A 16,504-nucleotide genomic window follows, 5' to 3' on the forward strand; every position below is an offset into this window, starting at 1 on the left:
GTTCTTTGAACAAAGTGGACTGAGCTAGAAATCAGTAACAACAGAATGAGGAGCAGAAACTCACCCATGGATTAGTGAGTGAACAATGCGTTTTGAAATAATCCCTAATTAGAAGTTCAGAGCAAATTCTAGGAAAATAAACATTTTAACTAAATCATAATGAAATTTCCAGACATCAGCAGGTGTGGATAAAAGTAAGTTCATGCTCAGAGGAAAACTTATAACAAAAAGGGAAGGAGCAGTCATTTCCTTTAGTTCCATTTTCTACAGTTACTACTGGTAACATATTGGCGCATACATTTCTAACTTGATTTCATGATTCTATCACTTTATATTTGTTGAAGTACAAGCTTTAACTCTGTTTCAGGAGTTAGTTTAAAAATTATGTGCTATAGTGAACAGTTTTTACAATCGCCCATATATGTATATACAAAATGTTATGTATATGAGCACATATTGTCCACACTACTGTCTAATGAACAGCATTATTTTTATTTCTTTGACAATATTTTATTTCATAAATTATTGTTTTATACAAACTGGTATTGCTGAAAATTATCATTTAGGCTGTTATAAATCTCTTGTGGGGGTATGATTCTCTTATTTATTTAGGATAAAGCTTAGAACTCCTAAGAGGGCAAGGAAAATAAAGCACACCAAAAGCCTCCATCCTGCTTTCAGGCACTGCATCAGGCCAGGCCAGGCCAGGGTGAGACAACTAGCTGGACGAGGTGCTAGCAAGTCTGCATATACTTCCTGTGGATGGGCACTGCCCTCAAACTCTGAAAGTGCATCTAGAGGAGCAGGAGAAAAATAAACATTCACACACACATACATGATTTTTCCTGGCTTTTCTAGAGACAGGAATGGTGTCACTGCTTTAAGAAAACTCCTGCCAATGAACCTCCCCTTCCCAGGGCATCTTCCCAAAGTGCAGTCCCCTCACCTTCTGGTGAAGCACCCTGGGGCGCTGGATATTCCAGATTGACCCCAAGTACTTGGGCCTCCCACAGCTGCTGTGAATCAGCAAAGTTGAAGGACACCAAGTCCTGCTTCAGATGGAACCAAGACAAACGTAGGGGCTGGCTAAACTCCTGAACCTGGTCCAGCCAGGCTCCTTCTGGAGAAGCAATAGTCCTGGGGAGAGGCAGTTGGGCGGCACAGTCAGAGTCTGGAATTCTCCTTCTAAGCTGTCCTCCCAGGGCAACACTTCTTGGGACTACACCTCTCTGCATGCCCATGTCTAACCAGGGGCCACCCCAAGGCCAACCCTGACGCTTGTGGGCTGTCCAAGGAAGAGGAGGCATGGAAATGCAATGGGTTTAGCATCAAAACCCTGTGAGTCTTTTCTTTCCAATGACATTTCTTCTCAAGGTTTATACCATGCCTTCCCCAACCATTCGTGAACCTGCTCATCTAGACTGAGGTTTGAGATAGATTGGTGAGAAGGCTCTGACCACATCTCCTGCTTGAAGCCTGAGGATGGTGGTGAGGAGAGTTGACTCTGGAGAGGGGTCAGCTGAGCAGAGCAGACTCTGTTGGGTTAGGGACCCTAGGGCAGAATTCAGCCCAGCATTTGTCCAATTCTATGAGGCCAGAGTCCCTATCCACACTTCTCCGAATTCTATCTTGTTGGGCTACAAGCCACCAGGGATCAGGCTGCCCTCAGATATCAGATCTATAAGATCTCGCTGCTGCCAGACCTTTCCTCCCACATCCAGTGTGCACAGGACACAGGGTGTCTATCTTTTGGACACAAACCCCCCCCCCTGCTTTTCACTTGATCCCTTGGTGACTGATCATGGTCATTATAAGCAGGTTGTCCTACAGCTGCCAAGAACACCTTGATGGGGGGGTTTCAAGATGGCGGTGGACTAGGACGGAGCAGATACCAGTTCCTAGTACAAAAGAGACAGAAACCTATCCGATCGGAGGAGGTGAGGCCAGCAAGCCAGCAGTTGCCAAGCATATATGAAAATAAGAGACCAGAAACCTCATCGGTCACGGAGGAACCAGACGAGTCACAATCAACTTGAAAATATGAAAAGACCAGAGCTGGACCCATAGAAGAGGCCTCCCAATAGTAGAGTCAGAGAGACAAACTGCACATTGTTGTAGGAGAGAAGCCACAAGTTGCTGCATATTTGAGTAGGTGGAAGCAGAGAACAACAGGATAACCAAAAGAGGCTGCACCATTGAAATTCACAGGCATTCCACCACAAAAGTTCATACCATAAACCCAGGGTGTCAAAACAGATTAATCTAAGAAGCTGAGGCTAACAAGAAGAGTCTCACAAACAATGGGAAGACAAAGAAACAATCCCCAAATGAAAGGAAAGGAGGAATCCTCAGAAAGAATGTTAGATGAAACAGAGGCAAGTCAACTATCAGATACTGAATTCAAAGCACTGGTGGTCAGGAAGTTCAAAGAGCTCACAATCAGCTACCAGAAACTACAGGGAAGTTACAATGATCTCACTGTGAACTATACCAACATGAAAAAGGAAATGGAAATTATTAGCAAGGGCCAAGAGGAAATGAAGAATACAATTTCTGAATTAAAAAACACAGTGGAAAGCATTAAAAATAGGGTGGATGAAACAGAAGATCGGATTAGTGAATTGGAGGACAAAGTAGAAAGCATCTCACAGAAAGAACAGGAAAGGGAAAAGAGGCTCAGAAAGAATGAAGAGAGATTAAGAGAAATGCAAGACAATATGAAACGTAATAATATCCGAATAATAGGAATACCAGAAGGAGAAGAAGAAGAACAAGGGATAGAAAACATATTTGAAAGAGTAAAGAGAGAAAATTTCCCTAATTTGACAAAAGAAAAAGTCACAAAAATCCAGGAATCTCACAGAGTCCCATTCAAGAGGAACCCAAAGAGGCCCACTTCAAGACACATCATCATTAAAATGGCAAACTTCCAAGACAAAGAGAGAATCTTAAAGACAGCAAGGGAGAAAAAAGAAATAACATACAAGGGCATCCCAATAAGGTTAGCCACTGACTTCTCAATGGAAACACTCCAAGCAAGAAGAGATTGGCAAGAAATATTCCAGGTAATGAGAACCAGAGGCCTACAACCAAGGCTACTTTACCCAGCAAGGCTCTCAATCAAGATAGAAGGCCAAATAAAGAGCTTCCAAGACAAAAGAAGTCTAAAAGAATTTGCTGCCACCAAGCCAGTTCTACAAGAAATACTAAAAGGTCTGCTCTAAGGAAAGGAAGGAAAAGAGACAGACAGAGAGGAACACAGATACAAAAATGGCAATGAATAAGTACCTATCAATAATAACCTTAAATGTAAATGGATTAAATGCTCCAATCAAAAGACACAGAATAGCGTCATGGATAAGAAAGTATGATCCACACATATGCTGCCTACAAAGAGACCCACCTCAGGACAAAAGACCATCACAGACTAAAAATCAAAGGCTGGAAACAAATTTTCCAAGCAAACGGACAAGAAAAAAAAGCCGGGGTAGCAATTCTCATATCAGACAAAATAGACTTCAAAAAAAGAGCCATTAAGAGTGACCCAGAAGGTCACTTCATAATACTCAAGGGAAAAATCCACCAAGAAGACATTAACATCATAAATATATATGCACCCAACATAGGAGCACCAAAATATATAAGGAAAATCTTAGAGGAATTCAAGAAAGATATAGACAGCAACACAATTATAGTGGGGGATTTTAACACCCCACTATCAAAAATGGACAGATCTTCCAAACAAAATATCAACAAAGACATTGTGGCATTAAACAACACCCTTGATGAAATGGACCTAACTGATATATACAGAGCTCTTCACCCCAAAGAAGCTAAATACACATTCTTTTCAAATGCACATGGAACATTCTCAAAGATAGATCACATGATAGGGCACAAAACAAGCCTCAACAAATTCAAGAATATTGAAATCATACCAAGCATTTTCTCTGACCATAAGGGACTGAAACTGGAAACCAACCCCAAAGGAAAAAACCCAAAACACCCAAAATCATGGAGACTGAACAGTATGCTATTAAACAATGAATGGGTCAAGAATGAAATTAGGGAAGAAATCAAAAAGTTTCTGGAAACAAATGAAAATGATCTCACAACAACCCAAAACTTATGGGATACAGCCAAGGCAGTCCTGAGAGGGAAGTTTATAGCAATACAGGCCTACCTTAAGAAAACAGAAACATTTCAAACAAATGAACTTACTCTACGCCTGCAAGAACTCGAGGAACAACAACAAAAACAGCCCAAAGCAAGTAGAAGGAAGGAAATAACTAAGATCAGAGCAGAACTAAATGACATAGAGACTAAAAGTACAATTCTAAAGATCAATGAATCCAGGAGTTGGTTCTTTGAAAAAATAAACAAAATAGACAAGCCTTTAAGTAGGCTCATCAAGAAAAGAAGGGAACGGACACAAATAAACACAATCAGAAATGAAAGAGGAGAGATTACAACTGATACCACAGAAATAGAGAGGATTGTAAGAAATTACTATGAAGAACTGTATGCCAAGAAATTTGAGAACCTAGGGGAAATGGACACATTTCTAGAAAAATATAATCTCCCAAAACTCAATGAAAAAGAAGTAGAACACCTGAATAGACCAATAACAGCAAAAGAAATTGAAGCAGTAATCAAAAAACTCCCATCACACAAAAGCCCTGGACCAGATGGATTCACAGGAGAATTCTACAAAGCATTTAAGGAAGACCTAACCCCCATTCTTCACAGACTATTCCAAAAAATACAAAAGGATGGAAAACTCCCTAACTCCTTTTATGAAGCCAGCATCATCCTAATTCCAAAACCAGATAGAGATACAACAAAGAAAGAAAACTACAGGCCAATATCGCTGATGAACATAGACGCTAAAATCCTCAACAAAATATTAGCAAATCGCATCCAACAATATATCCAAAAGATTATACACCCTGACCAAGTGGGATTCATCCCAGGGATGCAAGGATGGTTCAACATTCGCAAAACAGTAAATGTAATTCATCACATAAACAAAAGCAAAGACAAAAACCACATGATCATATCAATAGACGCAGAAAAAGCTTTCGATAAGGTACAACACCCATTTATGATAAAAACACTCAGCAAAATGGGAATAGAGGGAACATTCCTCAATATAATAAAGGCCATTTATGAGAAACCTACAGCCAATATCATACTCAATGGACAAAAACTAAAAGCTTTTCCACTAAGATCAGGAACAAGACAAGGATGTCCACTTTCACCACTCCTATTCAATATAGTATTAGAAGTTTTGGCCACAGCGATCAGGCAAGAAAAGGAAATAAAAGGCATCCAAATAGGAAAGGAGGAAACAAAATTCTCACTGTTTGCAGATGACATGATAGTGTACATGGAAAATCCTATAGACTCTACCCAAAAACTGCTCAAACTAATTAATGAGTTTGGCAAAACAGCAGGATACAAAGTCAATATCCAGAAATCAAAGGCATTTTTGTATACAAACAATGAATCAGCAGAAGCGGAAATCAAGGAAAAAATCCCATTCGATATAGCAAAAAGAAAAATAAAATATCTGGGAATAAACCTAACCAAAGAGGTAAAAGACCTGTATGCAGAAAACTACACAGCACTGAAGAAAGAAATCAAGGAAGACACAAACAAATGGAAACATATACCTTGTTCATGGATTGGAACAATTAACATCATCAAAATGTCCATACTACCCAAAGCAATATACAGATTCAATGCAATACCTATTAAAGTACCAATGGCGTATTTCACAGACATAGAACAAACACTTCAAAAATTTATATGGAATCATAAACGAGCCCGAATAGCAGCTGCTCTTTTGAGAAAGAAGAACAAAGTAGGAGGGATCACAATACCTGATATCAAACTGTATTACAAGGCCACTGTAATCAAAACAGCCTGGTACTGGCATAAAAACAGGCACATAGACCAATGGAACAGAACAGAGAGCCCAGAAATCAACCCAACCCTCTACAGTCAATTAATATTTGACAAAGGGGGCAGTAACATAAAATGGAGTAAAGATAGCCTCTTCAGCAAATGGTGTTGGGAGAACTGGACAGCTACGTGCAAAAAAAATGAAACTTGAGCACCAACTTACACCATACACCAAAATAAATTCAAGGTGGATAAAAGACTTAAATATAAGCCATGACACCATTAAAGTCCTAGAGGAGAACATTGGCAAGAAAATCTCAGATATTCCACGCAGCAACATTTTTACGGATATGTGCCCTAGAGCAAGGAATATAAAGGAAAGAATAAACAAATGGGATCTCATCAAAATAAAAAGCTTCTGCATGGCTAAAGAAAACAGTATTAAATTAAAAAGACAACCAACTGTATGGGAAAACATATTTGCCAATGATACCTCAGACAAAGGTTTAATCTCCAAAATATACAAAGAACTTACACGACTCCACTCTAAGAAGACACCCAACCCAATTAAAAAATGGGAAAAGGACTTGAACAAACACTTCTCCAAGGAGGACATACAGAACATTCAGAGACACATGAAGAGATGCTCAATATCGTTAGCTATCAGAGAGATGCAAATTAAAACCACAATGAGATACCACTTTACACCAGTCAGGATGGCTATCATAAACAAAGCAACAAACAACAAATGTTGGAGAGGTTGTGGGGAAAAGGGGTCCTTAGTTCACTGTTGGTGGGATTGTAGACTGGTACAACCATTATGGAAAACAGTATGGAATTTTCTCAGAAAAATAAAAATTGACCTGCCTTTTGACCCAGCAATTCCACTGCTAGGATTATACCCCAAGAATCCTAAAACATCAATTTCAAAGAACCTATGCACCACAATGTTCATAGCAGCACAATTTACAATAGCCAAGAGTTGGAAGCAACCTAGGTGCCCATCAGTAAATGAATGGATCCAAAAATTGTGGTACATATACACCATGGAATTTTATGCAGCAGAGAGAAAGAAGGAGCTACTACCTTTTGCAACAACATGGATGGAACTGGAAAGCATTATGCTGAGTGAAATAGGCCAGGCATTGAAGGACAAATACCATATGATCTCACCTTTGACAGGAAGCTAAAGAATAAAACAAACAAGCAAACAGAATAAAAACAAAGACGCTGAAATAGAGAACAAGTGGGCAGCGACCAGAGGGGGAGAGGGAAGGGAACTTGAGGGGGAAAAAGGGGGAGGGATTTTGAGGAACAAGTATGAAAGACACAGAGTTGAGGACTGGGGGTGGGGGGTAATGGGAGGGAGGGGGAGACCGGGCGGGGGGGGGGGGAAGGGAAAAAAAAATGTACTTGAAAAGTAACTAAATAAAAAAAAAAAAAATTAAAAGAGAACATTTCCATCACCTCAGCAAGTTCTCTATGTATCTTTGTAATAAATCTCTCAACTACCAAAAAAAAAAAAAAAAAAAAAAGAATATTGAAATCATACCAAGCATTTTCTCTGACCATAAGGGACTGAAACTGGAAACCAACCCCAAAGGAAAAAACCCAAAACACCCAAAATCATGGAGACTGAATGGTATGCTATTAAACAATGAATGGGTCAAGAATGAAATTAGGGAAGAAATCAAAAAGTTTCTGGAAACAAATGAAAATGATCTCACAACAACCCAAAACTTATGGGATACAGCCAAGGCAGTCCTGAGAGGGAAGTTTATAGCAATACAGGCCTACCTTAAAAAAAAAAAAAAAGAAACATTTCAAACAAATGACCTTACTCTACGCCTGCAAGAACTCGAGGAACAACAACAAAAACAGCCCAAAGCAAGTAGAAGGAAGGAAATAACTAAGATCAGAGCAGAACTAAATGACATAGAGACTAAAAGCACAATTCTAAGGATCAATGAATCCAGGAGTTGGTTCTTTGAAAAGATAAACAAAATAGACAAGCCTTTAAGTAGGCTCATCAAGAAAAGAAGGGAACGGACACAAATAAACACAATAAGAAATGAAAGAGGAGAGATTACAACTGATACCACAGAAATACAGAGGATTGTAAGAAATTACTATGAAAAACTGTATGCCAAGAAATTTGAGAACCTAGGGGAAATGGACACATTTCTAGAAAAATATAATCTCCCAAAACTCAATGAAAAAGAAGTGGAACAGTTGAATAGACCAATAACAGCAAAAGAAATTGAAGCAGTAATCAAAAAACTCCCATCACACAAAAGCCCTGGACCAGATGGATTCACAGGAGAATTCTACAAAGCATTTAAGGAAGAGCTAACCCCCATTCTTCACAGACTATTCCAAAAAATCCAAAAGGATGGAAAACTCCCAAACTCCTTTTATAAAGCCAGCATCATCCTAATTCCAAAACCAGATAGAGATACAACAAAGAAAGAAAACTTCAGGCCAATATCGCTGATGAACATAGATGCTAAAATCCTCAACAAAATATTAGCAAATCGCATCCAACAATATATCCAAAAGATTACACACCATGACCAAGTGGGATTCATCCCAGGGATGCAAGGATGGTTCAACATTCGCAAAACAGTAAATGTAATTCATCACATAAACAAAAGCAAAGATAAAAACCACAGGATCATATCAATAGACACAGAAAAAGCTTTCGATAAGGTACAACACCCATTTATGATAAAAACACTCAGCAAAATGGGAATAGAGGGAACATTCCTCAATATAATAAAGGCCATTTATGAGAGACCTACAGCCAATATCATACTCAATGGACAAAAACTAAAAGCTTTTCCACTAAGATCAGGAACAAGACAAGGATGTCCACTTTCACCACTTCTATTCAATATAGTATTGGAAGTTTTAGCCACAGCCATCAGGCAAGAAAAGGAAATAAAAGGCATCCAAATAGGAAAGGAGGAAACAAAACTGTCACTGTTTGCAGATGACATGATAGTGTACATGGAAAATCCTATAGACTCTACCCCAAAACTGCTCAAACTAATTAATGAATTTGGCAAAACAGCAGGATACAAAGTCAATATCCAGAAATCAAAGGCATTTTTGTATACAAACAATGAATCAGCAGAAGCAGAAATCAAGGGAAAAAGCCCATTCGATATAGCAAAAAGAAAAATAAAATATCTGGGAATAAACCTAACCAAAGAGGTAAAAGACCTGTATGCAGAAAACTACACAGCACTGAAGAAAGAAATCAGGGAAGACACAAACAAATGGAAACATATACCGTGTTCATGGATTGGAAGAATTAACATCATCAAAATGTCCATACTACCCATAGCAATATACAGATTCAATGCAATACCTATTAAAGTACCAATGGCGTATTTCACAGACATAGAACAAACACTTCAAAAATTTATATGGAATCATAAACGAGCCCGAATAGCAGCTGCTCTTTTGAGAAAGAAGAACAAAGTAGGAGGGATCACAATACCTGATATCAAACTGTATTACAAAGCCACTGTAATCAAAACAGCCTGGTACTGGCATAAAAATAGGCACATAGACCAATGGAACAGAACAGAGAGCCCAGAAATCAACCCAACCCTCTACAGTCAATTAATATTTGACAAAGGGGGCAGTAACATAAAATGGAGTAAAGATAGCCTCTTCAGCAAATGGTGTTGGGAGAACTGGACAGCTACGTGCAAAAAAATGAAACTTGAGCACCAACTTACACCATACACCAAAATAAATTCAAGGTGGATAAAAGACTTAAATATAAGCCATGACACCATTAAAGTCCTAGAGGAGAACATTGGCAAGAAAATCTCAGATATTCCACGCAGCAACATTTTTACGGATATGTGCCCTAGAGCAAGGAATATAAAGGAAAGAATAAACAAATGGGATCTCATCAAAATAAAAGCCTTCTGCATGGCTAAAGAAAACAGTATTAAATTAAAAAGACAACCAACTGTATGGGAAAACATATTTGCCAATGATACCTCAGACAAAGGTTTAATCTCCAAAATATACAAAGAACTTACACGACTCCACTCTAGGAAGACATCGAACCCAATTAAAAAATGGGAAAAGGACTTGAACAGACACTTCTCTAAAGAGGACATACAGAATATCCAGAGACACATGAAGAGATGCTCAATATCGTTAGCTATCAGAGAGATGCAAATTAAAACCACAATGAGATACCACTTTACACCAGTCACGATGGCTATAATAGACAAAGCAACAAACAACAAATGTTGGAGAGGGTGTGGGGGAAAAGGGGACCTTAGTTCACTGTTGGTGGGATTGCAGACTGGTACAACCATTATGGAAAACAGTATGGAATTTTCTCAGAAAAATAAAAATTGACCTGCCTTTTGACCCAGCAATTCCACTGCTAGGATTATACCCCAAGAATCCTAAAACATCAATTTCAAAGAACCTATGCACCACAATGTTCATAGCAGTACAATTTACAATAGCCAAGAGTTGGAAGCAACCTAGGTGCCCATCAGTAAGTGAATGGATCCAAAAATTGTGGTACATATACACCATGGAATTCTATGCAGCAGAGAGAAAGAAGGAGCTACTACCTTTTGCAACAACATGGATGGAACTGGAAAGCATTATGCTGAGTGAAATAGGCCAGGCATTGAAGGACAAATACCATATGATCTCACCTTTGACAGGAAGCTAAAGAATAAAACAAACAAGCAAACAGAATAAAAACAAAGATGCTGAAATAGAGAACAAGTGGGCAGCGACCAGAGGGGAGAGGGAAGGGAACTTAAGGGGAAAAAGGGGGAGGGATTTTGAGGAACAAGTATGAAAGACACAGAGATGAGGACTGGATGAGGGGGGGAATGGGAGGGAGGGGGGAGACCGGGCGGGGGGTGGGGTGGGATGGGAGTAATAGATTAAAAAAAATGTACTTGAAAAGTAACTAAATAGCCCTGGCTGGTGTAGCTCAGTGGATTGAGCGTGGGCCTGTGAACCAGACAATTACAGTTCAATTCCCAGTCAGGGCACATGCCTGGGTTGCAGGCCAGTTCCCAGCAGGGGATGCATGAGAGGCAACCACACACTGATATTTCTCTCCCTCTCTCCTTCCCTTCCCCTTTAAAGATAAATAAATAAAATCTTTTAAAAAAAAAAAAAAAAAAGCCCTGGCTGGTGTAGCTCAGTGGATTGAGCGCGGGCCTGTGAACCAGACAATCGCGGTTCCATTCCCAGTCAGGGCACATGCCTGGGTTGCAAGCCCGTTCCCTGCAGGCCATTTCCCAGCAGGGGACACATGAGAGGCAACCATACATTGATGTTTCTCTCCCTCTCTCCTTCCCTTCCCCTCTAAAGATAAATAAATAAAATCTTTATAAAAAAAAAAAAAAAAAAAAAGAAAAGTAACTAAATAAAATTTAATATTAAAAAAAAAGAGCACCTTGATGGTCTCCAATGGAATGGGTAGAGGAGAGGACCTGCGAATATCTATTGTCACTGACTGATTCATTGAGTAGAACTGAGGCCCTAGGGTTGTGTCTGCTTCATTCACTGAGTTATGCTTAGTGTTTCTAGTAGGACCTGCTTGTATGAGGTGAAAGGTAGGACCAACTTGTACGAGGTAGATATTCTACTTATACATACTGGAGAATAAATGAAGTCCAACCAGAACCCTCCCAGATATCAGAATGATCCAGGGGAACACAAGTATCCCTAGAAAATTCCAATATGGACGTTCCAAAGACAGCACCAAGCTTACTGAAGTTCTTTCCCCATCTTCTTGACAGATCATTTTCCATTTCATATCCAAGCTCAGAAATGCCATTGGGATGGTGGGTGGGGCAGGTGAATTTCCGTGGTGGACACACGAAACATTAATTGCCATGACCTGCTGTAGCATGTCCAGAAGCCCTAACTGCAGAGCCAGGAGCCAGCTAAGACTTGCCTGGATTGTCCCCACTGTAGTCCTTGTGAGAATGTTATGAGGTGTTCCCTTGGTCACCCCACATTTCAAAGGAAGAAACTGAGGCTCATGGTGATGTGGTGACATTTTCACACAATTCTGCTAGAAGTGGGCAGAATCACAGATGTTTTGGAAAGGGAACATGTGCTTACCGAGAAAGCAGATCATCCAGGAACATTTGGGATCTGGAAAAAGCTGCATGTCTGGAATTGAACATGGTGAGGAGAGAGATGTTTCCACTGAGGAAATCTAGAGCCACAATATCTGCCACGTTCTTCAGCATTGGTCCCTTGAGAGCCTGTCATTTGAAGGAATCATATAAGTTTAGCATGAATTCAACTGCATCTTGGGTGGGACCAGTATAGACATCCATCAGCAGCACCACCATGAAACATCAAGAGTACTGAGGTCTGGATCTCAGCCAAAACTTCAAGCCCCTCAAGGACCTGTGCAAGAGAAGGGTGAGGAGAGCCTATCCTGAATAGAATTTTATCAACAGGTGTCAAAAGTATCTCCCAAGTTTGTAGGATGGGGCTGTTGATACCCCTTTTATTTTCTAGACATTTTATTTAAAAGGAGGCATAATAGATTTTCCATGTAAATAACCTGTATGAAGAGTTTTGTACCCACAAGACCTCGAAGAGCGCCCTCATTATAGAGATAAATAACACAGGTTTGGGTGTGTCAAATGACTCCTGAAGGTCACACAGGTTGGCACTGAGAACTGTCCAAAGCTGGGGATGTATGGCACTTCCTCTTAGATACTTGAGCCTCTATTCCTCACTTGCATGGCAATGGTTTGGGGAACACTGTCTCTCTCCATTTGGGGAGTGTGTACAAGAGGGGAAGACATGGCCTATGGAAAGGAGTGACTTCCAAAATGACACATATTTTCTTTTCTTTTACATGAAAAATAATTTTGAGACGCAGAACGGCACAAGGGCAAATTCCTGGTGATGCCTCACTGGGCATAGCTCATCACTAAGCATGAGTCTCAGCCTATGACTAAGGAAGGTCCAATCCATGTGGATGGAAAAGGCTGACAGGTGAGTCAAAGCAATCTGGCAGAATGAAAATCAAGGAACACTGGGATTGTGTTGACACGTTGAAATACGATTGGTAAATTAGTCTTTTTTATATATATTACTGTATATATATTCTTTTCTTTAAATATGCTGTTGTTGAATGATAATTGTCCTTATTTTCCCTGCATTGCTCTAAACATAAAAATATGAGAAACACTTGGGCCAGCCTGGGTACACGGCAGCAGCCATCAACACATAAGCTGTGATAAAACAGCACTGCTACAGATATGCATTTTGGAATCTGGCATTGGATGATAAAAATTTACTTCTGCATGTGCTCTGAACTGAGCATAGCACAGGTAAACATTCTGGTCTCAAATATGTAATCCAAATTCCATGACTTCAGAAACGCTAGGACTTCAAAATGTGCCTGTATGAGTATGTCCTAAAGAAAGTTATTAAGGTGAAGATTAATTCAGTGATATGTGCCTTAATGAAATATGGCCAGTGACCATAGAAGACGATGAAATGACACCTGGAAGCTCAGAAGGGGTCCTATGTTACAAAAACTGAGAGATGGTGGTGAGGGAGCATGAAAGAAACCCCTCTAAAGGAACCAGCCCTGCTGACACCCTCACTTCTAACTCTGCTCCTTTGCAATTGTGAAAAATTAAGTGACTGCTCCGTACACCATCCACTGGGGTCCTACGTTATGGCAGCCCTAGCAAACTTATTCAGGCACTCTACACACGTAAGTGATTTTTCAAGGACTGCTGATTTGGCACCTGTAGTAAATGACAACATGTCCACCAGCACTGAGAGGGTGCACTGGTGTGGGAAACAAACTCTATCATTGAAGAAAGTCTGAGCAAGACTCACACACTGAGCAAGATCAAGAGAGAAGCATATATTCTCACACATACAAGCACAGGACTATGCGTCTGACTGTTCTGCAGTATGTTGGGACAGCTAGCTTAAAACAAAATGCAAAAACAACCAAACTAGAAAGGTAAAGAAAAAATATGCTTGTTGTGTACTATAAAATTAAAAAAACATATTTTCCTAATATGTTTGTTCATACCGTATTTTCTCTCTACAGCACTTGAAACTGCAGGGGAAGTGAACGTCCAAGGGGTTTTTTACTTGGTCTGTTGGACACTGTAGAGAAAATCATTGAAGGTCCCTGGGGGAGACCTTATACTGAGTCTGCTCTGGGGCACTAGAATATAACCTTCTTGTCATGAGTATGGAACCCATCTCGGGCTAGGTCTCACCTCAGGGAGGCACTGTCTGCTGTCATTGGCCTCATGCATCTTCCACTTCTCCGACAAAGAAGAGTAATTCGACTCATTCACCAACGCCATCAAGATGTGACTGTCACAAAGATGTCTGCATCCTGGCTTCTGGGAGTTCTTCAGACCAGGTCTGCCAAGGGCTAGGCCTCTGGCTGACACAGGCACTAGCCCTTGAGCAAGTCCTTCCTGTAACTCTGCAGTGAGTCTCAGCTCTGCAGGTGGCTCTGGAGCATCAGAAAGAAACAGATTTAAACACATACCTGGTTTTCACTTGCCTTTCCAGGGATAGGAATGTTCTTGGTGCCTTTTAGGGAAGTCCTGCCCATGAAAAAACCTGTCCTAGATCATCATCCCGACCTGCAGCTCCCTCACCTTCTGCTCTTACATCCTGGGGCTCGGGATACTCCAGATCCACACAAAGAAGGTGGGCCTCGCACAAGGCCAGCTTCAGATGCAAGAAGGACAAACGTAGGGGCTCTCCGAACTCCTGCACCTGGACTGGCCAGGGGCCCATTGGAGAAGACTTTGCCCTGAGGAGATACAGTTGGGCAGCAGAGTTAGAGTCCGCAATCCTATTTTAATGCACCATCCCAGGGCAGTCTTGTTTGGGACGGGCCTTTGGTTCATGCCCATGTGCAATCAGGGAACACCCTGATGCCAACCTCGACCCCTGTGTGGATGACTTTAGAGGATCAGGCCTGGGAATGCAGCAGGCTTGTCATGGAGACCCTGTGAGGCTCTTCTTTCCAATGGCATTTCTCCTCAAGGTCTATACACTGCCTACCCCAACACTTGATGCACATGCTCATCTACACTGAACTTAGCAGGAGATTGCTGAGTAAGCTCTGATCACATCTCCTGTTCAGAGCCTGGGATGGTGGTGGGGAGAGTTGACTCTGGGGAGAGGCAGGCTGAGTGGGAGTTGATGTGATGGGGTTTGGCCCCTAAGGCAACATGCAGCCTACCTTCCTTCTGGTTGTATGAGGCCAGGGACCCCATCCAACATTCTCTTAATTCTGTCCTCTGGGGATAGAAGCCACTAGAGTACAGGTCTGCCTTTGAAATCAGATCTAGCATATGTCCGTAGTGGAAGAACCTCCCTGCCTAAGCCAGTGTGCTCTCAAATAAGGGAGACCTTTCTTCCTACACCCAGCTTTGTATTTCATACCTTGAACCACGTCCATTGACTTTATTATTCAGTAGGCCTAGAGGTGTCCCTACGATGCTGATTATATCAGAACCAATGGATAAAGGACAGGACCTGAAAAAAATACTGATTATGACTGATTGATTCACTGAGTAGAACTGGGGCTCTGGGTTTGTGTTTACTTCATTCTTTGAGTTAAGCTTAATGCTTCTAATGGGACCTACTTGTACTTGGTACTTCATACAAATGGTGGAATAAATGAAGTCCAACCAGAACCATCCCAAATATCTCAAGTGGCCTGGATTCTCCAGCTAACTCCAGAGATTGCTAATGTGGCAATATCAAAGATAAGTGCAAGTATCCATGAAATATTTTCCCTAACATCTTGACAGATTGTTTTCCACTTGCTTTTCCAAGCTCAGAAGTGACACTGTGCATGATGGATGAGGCGGGAGACTTTCCCGGGTGGACAGAAAAAAATTGGCATGAACTGCCACAGCACATCCAGAAGCCTTTCTGCAGGGACAGGTGCCAGGTGAAACCTATGTGGATTGTTCCCTCCACAGTCCCCGTGACAACATCATGAGGATTGTTGTTTGTCACACCACATTTCAAAGAGCTAACTCGGGCATAGGGAGATGTGCTGACATTTCTATGGCACTCTGATTGCAGCAGGCAGAATAAGAGCTGTGCAGAAAAGATGGCGCTTGCTCACCAAGTCAGCAGATCATCCAGGAGCACTAGGTCTCGGTAGAAGGATGGCTGCAGGGTCCTGAAGGTACACAGGTGGGAGAAGTTTCTACCCTTCATCACTGGAGACACGAACTCCGCCAATGTCTTCATTATGCCTCCCTGGAGGGCCTGCAGTCTACAGGGTTCTGTCCATTTCAGTGTCAACACAGATGCACCCTGTGTGGGACCAGGATAGTCATCTACTTAGTGGCATCATTATGAATCAATGGGAGGAATGATGTATGGAGTTCATCCAAAACTGCCAGGATCATCAGGGACTTGTGCAAGATCAGAGTGAGAAGTACCCACATTAAATAGGATTTTATCAAGTTGTTTTAAACAGAGTAAATTACGGCAGAAGAGGGGAAGTGTTTGCATGAACAAGTAATAAAGGACACATGGACAATAACAAGGTGGG

At 41.1% G+C, this 16,504-nt stretch overlaps 1 protein-coding gene across 1 annotated transcript in view; it reads right to left on the minus strand.

Annotated features, from left to right (window-relative positions):
- Nucleotides 1-295: 295 nt before the first annotated feature.
- LOC119044118 (uncharacterized) overlaps nucleotides 296-16,504 on the minus strand; it is a 76,534-nt gene continuing 60,325 nt past the window's right edge. Inside the window, exons 20-26 of the mRNA XM_053672062.1 lie at nucleotides 16,070-16,263; nucleotides 15,376-15,468; nucleotides 14,580-14,737; nucleotides 14,187-14,431; nucleotides 12,040-12,185; nucleotides 947-1,137; nucleotides 296-794 (exon numbers count right to left, since the gene is read on the minus strand). Coding sequence (XP_053528037.1) covers nucleotides 601-794; nucleotides 947-1,137; nucleotides 12,040-12,185; nucleotides 14,187-14,431; nucleotides 14,580-14,737; nucleotides 15,376-15,468; nucleotides 16,070-16,263 — 1,221 coding nt within the window. The 3' untranslated portion in view covers nucleotides 296-600. The remainder of the gene's footprint in view (nucleotides 795-946; nucleotides 1,138-12,039; nucleotides 12,186-14,186; nucleotides 14,432-14,579; nucleotides 14,738-15,375; nucleotides 15,469-16,069; nucleotides 16,264-16,504) is intronic.

The sequence above is a fragment of the Artibeus jamaicensis genome, unplaced genomic scaffold (assembly GCF_021234435.1).
Source record: "Artibeus jamaicensis isolate MK-2021 breed Jamaican fruit bat unplaced genomic scaffold, CSHL_Jam_final contig_1879, whole genome shotgun sequence".
Classification (NCBI taxonomy): Eukaryota; Metazoa; Chordata; class Mammalia; order Chiroptera; family Phyllostomidae; genus Artibeus; species Artibeus jamaicensis.